The 9,921-nt window shown below is 42.8% G+C and overlaps 1 protein-coding gene across 1 annotated transcript in view; it reads left to right on the top strand.

The window, feature by feature from the left end:
- The window catches only part of exosc1 (exosome component 1), a 28,484-nt gene extending 18,563 nt beyond the window's left edge, over positions 1-9,921 (top strand). The window contains exons 6-9 of the mRNA XM_059947129.1: positions 1,356-1,389; positions 2,044-2,094; positions 4,826-4,910; positions 5,575-9,921. Of these exons, the coding sequence (XP_059803112.1) occupies positions 1,356-1,389; positions 2,044-2,094; positions 4,826-4,910; positions 5,575-5,681 (277 nt within the window). The 3' untranslated portion in view covers positions 5,682-9,921. The remainder of the gene's footprint in view (positions 1-1,355; positions 1,390-2,043; positions 2,095-4,825; positions 4,911-5,574) is intronic.

Here is a 9,921-nt window from a genome sequence, read left to right on the forward strand (position 1 = left end):
TGGTCACTGTAAATTATCCTATGGTTATTTTAGGGTTAAGTAGGTGGGATGTTAGACAGTGCAGCTCGTTGAGCCAGAGGGCCCTGTTCTAAAGAGCTTGTCTTGCATACTGCTCACAAAGATAAAATCATCACACAGTACATTGAGCTAAAATAAGATAAAATAATAACTGCAGAATAAAGTGTAAAAACCAATGGAAGAGTGTATTGCAAGTAAACAGTAAAGTGCAAGACTCCATATTATCATGCAATAGGTCCATGCAGGAGTGTGACAGCAGTGGGATGGAAGCCATCCTTGAGCCTGATGTTACGTGCTTTCAGGCTTTTATATCATGCCCAGTGAAAGAGGGAAAAAGAGAGAATATCCAGGATGGGTGAGGTCGTGATTCTGCTCTCTGCTTTACTGAGGCAGCAAGTAGTATAGACAGAGCCCATGGAGAGGACGGTCGTTTCTCTAACGTGCTGAACTGTGTCCACAACTCTACAGTTTCTTTCAGTCACTTGCAGAAGAACTGCTATATCAAGCCATCATGCATTCAGACAGAATGCTTTCTATGGTACATCAATAAAATTCGTTGATTCTAACCTGCTGTGTTATTCCAGCCTTCAGTTTTTTAGTGTCAAGTTAGGCTGGGTCATTGCTCCCAGGGTGCAAAACCTTTTCTCGTGCTTGCTTGACTTGGGCAGATGTTTCAAAGGACCTAGCAGGTGTGGAGCTGGATTCCTGAAGGGAACAAGCTGACTGAACAGAGGCAAAACTGTAGGGCTGTGCTGATGACCCACTTAGTCCATTTAAAAGTATTCACAACATTCCCTAAATACAGTATTCAGTCACGGCTACGTTGCAACCTTTATTTGGCCCTGGAAGTTCCCTTACACCAGCATTATCTTGGACATTTACTTTTAGCAGAATTATAAGAATTACATTAAAACATAAATACTAGAAATTCAAATTCAGGGCAACATCTGGGAATGTGGACTCGGTCAGGTATTGTAATATGGTGACATGGTCGTAATAGCATAATCGCTTTTACGGTGCCAGCGATCACTGACAGGGATTCTATTCCCACCACTGTACTTAAGGAGTTTGTACATTCTGCCTGTGACCTTGTATGTTTCCTCCAGGTGCTCCAGTTTCCTCCTGCTTTCCAAAGACGTGGGTTAGGGTTAGTAAATTGTGGGCATGTTTTCTTCGTCATTGGCTGGATGTGTGGCATCAGTTGCAAGCTGCTCAGCATAATCCTAGGATGATGTTTGTTGTTGACACAAAGCAACACGTTTTACTGAATGTTTTGATGGACTTGTGACAAATAAAGCTAATCTTTATCATCTCTCTTTTAATGTTATTTATCACAGGCGAGAAGACATACGAGCAACAGAAAAGGACAAGGTATGCACCTTCCTTCAGTTCTTAAATCTGTTTTTGTTTTAGAGAGAGAATGGTAACAAACCCTTCTGGCCCAACCCAATTATACCCATGAGTCCAATTAATTTACTAAACTATACGTCTTTGGAATGTTCTGGATAATGTTTATCAACAACCAGTATCACTGGAGAACAGATTTATTTGTCATTTATCTCATTTAATTATTGTGAATTCTGTGGCAAATAAATTATCTGGCGTATTTTCCAAAACAAACACCATTTACCATTTACTCACTTAAGGTATTCCCAAGTGTCTACCACTGGTATTAAGGAGTTTGTATTTTTCCCTGTGATCATGTGTGTTTCCTTGGGATGTTGTAGTTTCATTCCACATTCTAAAGACGTATGGTTAAGGTTAGTGAGTTGATGCCGAAAGCATAGCGATACTCTTGGGCTGTCTGCAGCCCAATCCTCGGACTGCATGGGTCATTGGTGCAAACTACACCTTTCACTCTAAGTTGTGATGTACATGTGACCAATAAAGCTAATCTCTATCTTTTAAGTGCTTATGTATCAGCAAGTTACTTTATCTTATGTGAATCACAATAGGATGTCCTGATGATCTTAAATGTATTACTGTTGTAAGATCACTGAAAGATTTTCTGCTCCTTTTCTGCAGATCGAGGTCTACAAATGTTTCAGGCCTGGCGATATTGTTTTAGCAAAAGTGGTATCCTTTACAGTTTAAATCTGATTAGAAACCCTTATTTTTCTGCCTTAACTATACCCAAGGTCTTTGACCCCCCCCCCTCAGATCTCTCTAGTGAAAGGTTCCAAAGACATTCCACTCTTTAAGAGACAAAAACCTTCTCCATCTCAGTCTTAAATAGGCACCTCCCTATTCCTTGACCATGCCTTCTGGTTCTGAACTCTCACAGGTAAGCAAGCTCCCTCAAATTTTACCTTGTTAGGACCCTTAACTATCTTGCACTTCAATAAGATTGCCTGTTATTTTTCAAACTCCAATGGGTAGAATGTTTTTTATCTTTTTCTCATAGGACAGTCCCTTCAGTCCTGAGATCATCCCAGTGAACAGCTTCCAATTACATTGTTTCTTTAGTTTGGGAACCACAGTTGCTTACAGTACTCTAAGTGTGGTCTTACTAGTCCCACCGAAGTTATAGAAAGGCTTTCCTACTTTTATACTCTGACTGCTTTGAAACTGGACATGAAGTTCCAATATCCTTTCCTATTGTCTTTGTGTTTTGCACACTAGCTGAAGTTTTGCTGCAGTTCTACAGTGCTGTGTTGCCCTAAGGCAAAATTTAATGAAAATTAATTTTCCACTAACTTGGCTGATGTTTCTTTTTCAACCAATGGCTCTTAACAGCTAGCTGTTCCTCTGGTTTGCAGTGTGAAAATAAGAGTTGTCAAGCTTTGCTTCAGCCATGTTCTTGCAATACAAAGGGTTCCACGTGTTCAGTGTATGTTCATACTCTGCTGCTGCTATCGCCCATCCACTTCAAAGTTCAATGTGTTGTGCTTTCAGAGATGCTCTTCCAGACACCACTGTTGTAACACATGGTTACTTTGAGTTACTGTTGCCCTTCTGTCAGCTTGAACCAGTCTGGCCATTCTCCTCTGACCTTTCTCATTAACAAGACATATTTCGACCACAGAACTGCTGCTCACTGGACTTTTTTTTTGTTTTTTTGCACTATTCTCTGTAAACACTAGAGACTGGTGCATGTGAAAATCTCGGATCATCAGTTTCTGAGATAATCAAACCATCCCATATGACACCAAAAATTATTCCACATACCCAAAATCACTCGGATCACATTTCTTCTGCATTCTGATGTTTAGTCTGAACAACACTGAAACTCTTGACCATGTCTGCATGGTTTTATACATTGAATTGCTGCCATATGATTGGCTGATGAGATGTTTGCATTAATGAACATGTGTACAAATGTACCTTATAAAGTGACCACTGAATGTATAAAGTGATTGTGAACTAAAAAGGGACAGATTGTATTGTTTTGTATCAAGTGCAATGTCTCCATTTAGAGAGTTCCAGGAAGTTCTTCATTCCCTGCTAGTGGCACTAAGACATCCAGCACTGAACTCAGAAACAGAGTCCCTTTTTGTCTCAGTGACTTTACCCAGGCACACTTGCTCTAAGTCACTTGCTTTTCCCACTGGCAGGCATCAAATAAGATGGTGCCAATTATGAAGACTAAAGAGACTGCAGAAGTTGGAATCTAGAACAAAAAAACAACTCAGCAGGTCAGTCATCATCTGTGGATGAAAAAGGTGTGAATCAACGTTTCAGGTCAAGACCACATACCAGGATGCAGGGCTTTGACTTAAGAAGTCCAGCTTGTACCTTTTCATCCACAGATTGGTATTGGTTTGGTTTATTATTGTCATGTGTACCAAGATACAGTGAAAAGCTTGTCTAGCATACTGTTCATATTCATCAAACCATTTCCCAGTGCATTGAGATAGAATAAGATAAAACAATCATCGCAACTTATCCACGTGCAGCGGCTCCAGATTTCCACTCACCATTCACTAACACTCGCTAGTCCATGTCAAAAAGGACATATGTGGCTTGGGTTCCCGCTTCCGTGCATAGGCAACAACATGTGGGAAGGGCCAGCTCTGTTGCCATGGCCCTGCAGCTGAGCACCTCACCTGTTGTTAACACAAGAAAAAATACTTGCTCTGTCTTGACAACATTTAAATTGATTAGTGGGAGACAAGCTGTGACGGAATCCGACGAGAGACAGGAGTTCCAAAAATGTATTCATTTTCATTCCCCCTCTCCCCCTCACACAAGGATTGAAATCAGCGAATGTGTTACTCACTGACTCATTGCTCTGAGGAGGAGCTGCCCCCTTAACTTGGTACAACTGATTGCGGCTCGTTAATTTGCTTTGGATCTGTAGTCACACATGAATAGACAGCAGATTCCTGTGTAGGAGGACTGTGGTAAACCAGATGGGCTTTTACAACAGTCCAGTAGATGTTAAATTTAGAAATACAGCATGGTAACAGGCCCTTCTGGCCATCGAGCCAGCACTACCACATTACACCCTACCAAATCGAACGTGGGAGGAAACTAGCACCCAGAGGAAACCCACATGGTAACGGGGAGAATGTAAAAAAATGTCTTACAGACAGCAGCGGGAATTGAGCCCAATCGCCAGCCCTGTAACAGTGCTACGGTACCATGCTGTCCCAGTAGTTCTCCCTATAACTGACACTAGCTTTTTACTTGAGAATCGTTTTATTGGAGTTAAATTCTTCAGCTTCTCTGTGTAGTTGAATATTAACATGTCTCCAGATCGTAGGTCCAGTACCATAAGCACTACTATACCCTGCAACTTGAGTTGTTAATCATCTGATAATTAAACTGTCAAATTTCCCATTTTCTCCTTAACATCTACTCCCAGATCTCCCTAGGTGACGCTCAATCCAACTACCTGCTGACGACAGCAGAAAATGAGCTCGGAGTGGTCGTCGCACACAGTGAAGCAGGTGAGGATATATCCTGGTGCTTTCTCACCTTCTCTGTTTCCAATGCTAAAGCCCTACAAATGTCATTGCAGGCCAGGTTTGACAGGCAGGGCTTTGGTCTCATTATGAATGGAAAATTATGCTCAGTTAGACTGTGCTTAGAGGTTGAGGGGTAATTTGATAGATGTATATCAGTGACTCATCGCTCTGTGGATGAGCTGCCCCCTTAATTTGGTACAACTGACTGCGGCTTGTTATGTTGCTTGTGGATCTGCAGTCACACAGCCCACATGAATAGAGACAGCAGATTCCTGTATAAGAGGACAGTGGTCCTCTTACAGAGAGGCATAGATAGAATAAACAGGGAGACTTTTTCTCAAGGTGGCAATGGCTAAAACCAAGGGGGATAATTATAAGGTAATTGAAAGAAAGTATAGAGGGATGTCATAGTTTTTTATTACACAGAGTGTGGTGGATGCATGGAACATGCTGCCAGTGGTGATGGTAGAAGCAGATACACTAGGAACATTTACAAGACCTCACGAGACACGTGAATGGAAAATAATGGATGATTGAATGGAAAAATGAAATAGCCTCTAATCTGATAAATGGAACAAAAGAGATTGAATGAGTTAGTTTACATTCCTGTTCCCATGTTTTACAATAATGTATTTCCTTTCCTTAGGTGCACAGATGGTCCCCATCAGCTGGTGTGAGATGCAGTGCCCCAAATCACACGGGAAAGAGTTCCGGAAAGTGGCTCGAGTGCAGCCAGAATTCCTGCACACCTGAGACCAGTCACCAACGTCACACTTTATTGCAGAGGAGTTTTCTAATGACTGCTGTTTGTATTCAGACGGCTTCAAAGGACAGATGACTCCTGGAGCCCAATGTAAGACTGCAGAACTTAGCCCAGCTCGAAAATGATGCCAGGACACATACCATCTTCTACTATATGGTATCTTCTCAGGGTACTCAGTAAAGTTACAAATCTTCTACTTTTTAAACATTAAATAAATTAATATTTTTCTTTACGACAAATCTTTAACTTTTTCAAATGTGTCATGTGCAAGTTACCTTTCACTATCTACCTCTTACCATGTTTTGGTACCATGATCTGCTGCAAAGTTTTGTCAGTGTCAATGAGAGAGAATACAGTCAAGGCACATACTTTGTCAGCCATTTGCTTGTCATGAACCTGAGAACTGAAGCTTTACCTCCCTTGCTGTTGACTGTAAAACATTTCAGGATATTTTGTGAATACAGTACCAAGCTGGGGAATTGTTTGGGTGCTTTAAACTTTTCATCTGTTTTCCTTCAAATCTAATCCAAAATACATATGCAACAGTGCATTCTATGATCACAAATTCCATAACTTACAAACTCACTTTCAAGGACTCATGTTCTTGGTATTATTTATTTATGTATGCACATATTTGTCTTTTACACATTGGTTGTCTATCACTCTTTGTTTAGTTTTCATAAATTGTATTTCTTTACTTTTTCCTGTAAGTGCATGCAAGAAAATGAATCTCAAGGTAGTAACCTATGCTTGCTTTGATAATAAATTTACTTTGAATTTGATGAGGGAGCAGAGCTTCTAATGAGCAAGCCGTTAACAGATTCATCGTGTGCATTTGAGAGGTTCAGTTGTCTAGTACATTAAATTGGTAAATGGGTTTCTTTTTGTCATATGTACTGAGGTACAGTGAACATCTTGTCTTGCATACTCTTTATACAAATCAAACCATCAAACCATTACAACAGCTGAGAAGTTGCAGATGGAGTTCAATCCAGATAAGTGTAAGGTGGTTTATTTTGGAGGTCAAATATGATGACAGTATAGTATTAATGGTAAGACTCTTGGCAGTGTGGAGAATCAGAGGGATCTTAGGGTCCGAGTCCATAGGACACTTAAAGCTGCTGCGCAGGTTGACTCTGTGGTTAAGAAAGTATTCCTTCATCAATCATGGGATTGAGTTTAGGAGCCGAGAGGTCATGTTGCAGCTATGGGACCCTGGTCAGACCCCACTTGGAGAACTGTGCTCAGTTCCGGTCATTTCACTATAGGAAGTATGTGGAAACCATAGAAAGGATGCAAAGGAGATTTACAAGGATGTTGCTTGGATTGGGGAGCATGCCTTATGAGAATAGGTTGAGTGAACTCGGCATTTTTTTCTTTGAGCAACTGAGGATGAGAGGTGACCTGATAAGTTGATGAGAGGCATTGATCGTGTGGAATCTCAGGGGCTTTTTCCCGGGGCTGAAATGGTTAACACAAAAGGGCACAGTTTTAAGGTGTTTGGAAGTAGGTACAGAGGGGATGTCAGGGCTAAGTTGTTGTTGTTTACGCAGAGAGTGGTGAGTGTGTGGAATGGGCTGCCGGCAACGGTGGTGGAGGTGGATACAATAGGGTCTTTTAAAAGACTGCTGGACAGGTAAACAGAGCTCAGAAAAATAGAGGGCTATGGGTAACCCTAAGTAATTTCTCAGGTAAGGACATGTTTGGCACAGCCTTGTGGGCCGAAGGGCCTGTATTGTGCTATAGGTTTTTTATGTTTCTCACAGTGCACTAAGGCAGAAGAATGTAAAACAATAACTGAGTGCAGTTAAAGTTACGGAGAAGGTGCTGTGCAGGAAGACATAATACAAGGACACAATGAGATTTGTGAGGTCAGGTTTCCATTGTATATAAGGAAAACAACAGAAGGATAGAAGCTGTCCTTGACAATGCCAGCATGTGGTTTCAGGCTTCTGTATCTTCTGCCTGATGGGAGGGGAGAGAAGAGAATGTCTAGCATAGGTGGTGTCTTTAAGTTGGCCGCTATACTGAGGCAGCAGGATGTTGAGGACCCGTGACTCCGCCTTCAGAGCAGGTGACAAAGCAGCCCGAACAACAGCAAGCGCCAAACTGTCCCGAGCCATCAGAGGGGCAAAGTGTGCACACGCCCAGCAAATCCATAGCCACTTCCAGGACATCAGCGACACACAGCCCATGTGGAAGGGCATCCAGGACATCACCAATTACGGGACAACATCACCTGACTGTGTGGGTGATGCCTCCCTCCCAGATGCGCTGAGACACTCGTTGTGAGGCGGGAAAATGATGTGGTGGTGAGGAGGTCCACCCCTCCTACAAATGACCAGGTGCTGTGTCTCACTGTGGCTGATGTGAGAAGAACCCTGTGCAGGGTCAACCCATGGAAGGCTGCTGGACCAGACACATTCCTGGTAGAGTGCTCAGAGGAGTGCACAGAGATGTTCTCACTGACATCTTCAACATCTCCCTGAGCAATGCCACCGTTCCAACGTGCTTCAAGGCCGCACCATCATCCCCGTGCCAAGGAAGTCTTCAAACTGATTGGAAAGCTGAGCCTACTGGTCCTGAACACCTTCCTCTGCAACTGGATCCTAGACTTCCTGACTAGCAGACCTCAGTCAGTCCAGATTGGGAGCAGCGCCTCCAACACGATCACACTGAGCACGGGGACCCCAGGGCTGTGTGCTCAGTCCACTGCTGTTCACTCTGTTGACCCACGACTGTGCTGCAACACACAGCTCGAATCACATCATCAAGTTCGCCGATGACACGATTGTGGTGGGTCTCATCAGCAAGAACAATGAGTCAGCTTACAGAGAGAAGGTGTAGCAGCTAACGGACTGGTGCAGAGCCAACAACCTGTCTCTGAATGTGAACAAAACAAAAGAGATGGTTGTTGACTTCAGGAGGGCATGGAGCGACCACTCCCTGCTGAACATCGACAGCTCCTTGGTAGAGATCATTAAGAGCACAAAATTTCTTGGTGTTCACCTGGCAGAGAATCTCACCTGGTCCCTCAACACCTGCTCCATAGCAAAGAAAGCCCAGCAACATCTCTCTGCGAAGTCTGAGGAAAGTCCATCTCCCACCCCCCATTCTCATCACCCAATTTTATTATCAAAGTGTCTATATATGTCACCATATACACACCTGAGATTGTGGGCATACTCATTAAATCTATAACAGAATCAGTGAAAGACTGCTCAATCTGGGCGTACAACCAGAGTGCAGAAGACATCAAACTCTGCAGAAACGAAAATGAAAGAAATGACAATAATAATAAATGAATAAGCAATAAATATCGAGAACATGAGATGAAGAGCCCTTGAAAGTGAGTCCATTGGTTGTGGGAACGTTTCAATGATGGGGTGGGTGAGGTTATCCCCACTGGTTTAGGAGCCTGATGGTTGAGGGATGATAACTGTTCCTGAACCCGGTGCTATGTGTCCTGAGGCCCCTGTACCTTCTACCTAATGGCAGCCATGAGAAAAGAGTTTCATTAGTGACATGGGTGTAATTGGGTGGCACAGCCTCATTGAGCCAGAAGGGCTTTTTACCATGCTGTATCCCAAAAAAATTTTTTTAAAATGTCCCTTTTTTTTCCTGTTGAATTTCATCCTCATCACATTCTACAGGGGTTGTATTGAGAGCATCCTGAGCAGCTGCATCACTGCCTGGTTTGGAAATTGCACCATCTTGGATCGCAAGACCTTGCAGCAGATAGTGAGGTCAGCTGAGAAGATCATCGGGGTCTCTCTTCCCGCCATCATGGACATTTACACTACATGCTGCATCTGCAAAGCAAACAGCATTATGAAGGACTCCACGCACCCCTCATACAAACTCTTCTCCCTCCTGCCGTCTGGGAAAAGGCACCAAAGTATTCAGGCTCTCACGACCAGACTGTTAACAGTTTCATCCCCCAAGCTATCAGACTCCTCAATACCCAGAGCCTGGACTGACCTTACTGTCCTATTGTCCTGTTTATTATTTATTGTAATGCCTGCACTGTTTGTACACCTTATGCAGTCCTGGGTAGGTCTGGAGTCTAGTGCAGTTTTTTTTCCTGTGTTTTTTTGTGTAGTTCAGTCTAATTTTTGTACTGAGTCATGTAACACCATGGTCCTGAAAAAATGTTGTCTCATTTTTACTATGTACTGTACCAACAGTTGTGGTTGAAATGACAATAAAACTGACTTGACTTGATGTGTA

The sequence above is a fragment of the Hypanus sabinus genome, chromosome 22 (assembly GCF_030144855.1).
Source record: "Hypanus sabinus isolate sHypSab1 chromosome 22, sHypSab1.hap1, whole genome shotgun sequence".
Taxonomy (NCBI): Eukaryota; Metazoa; Chordata; class Chondrichthyes; order Myliobatiformes; family Dasyatidae; genus Hypanus; species Hypanus sabinus.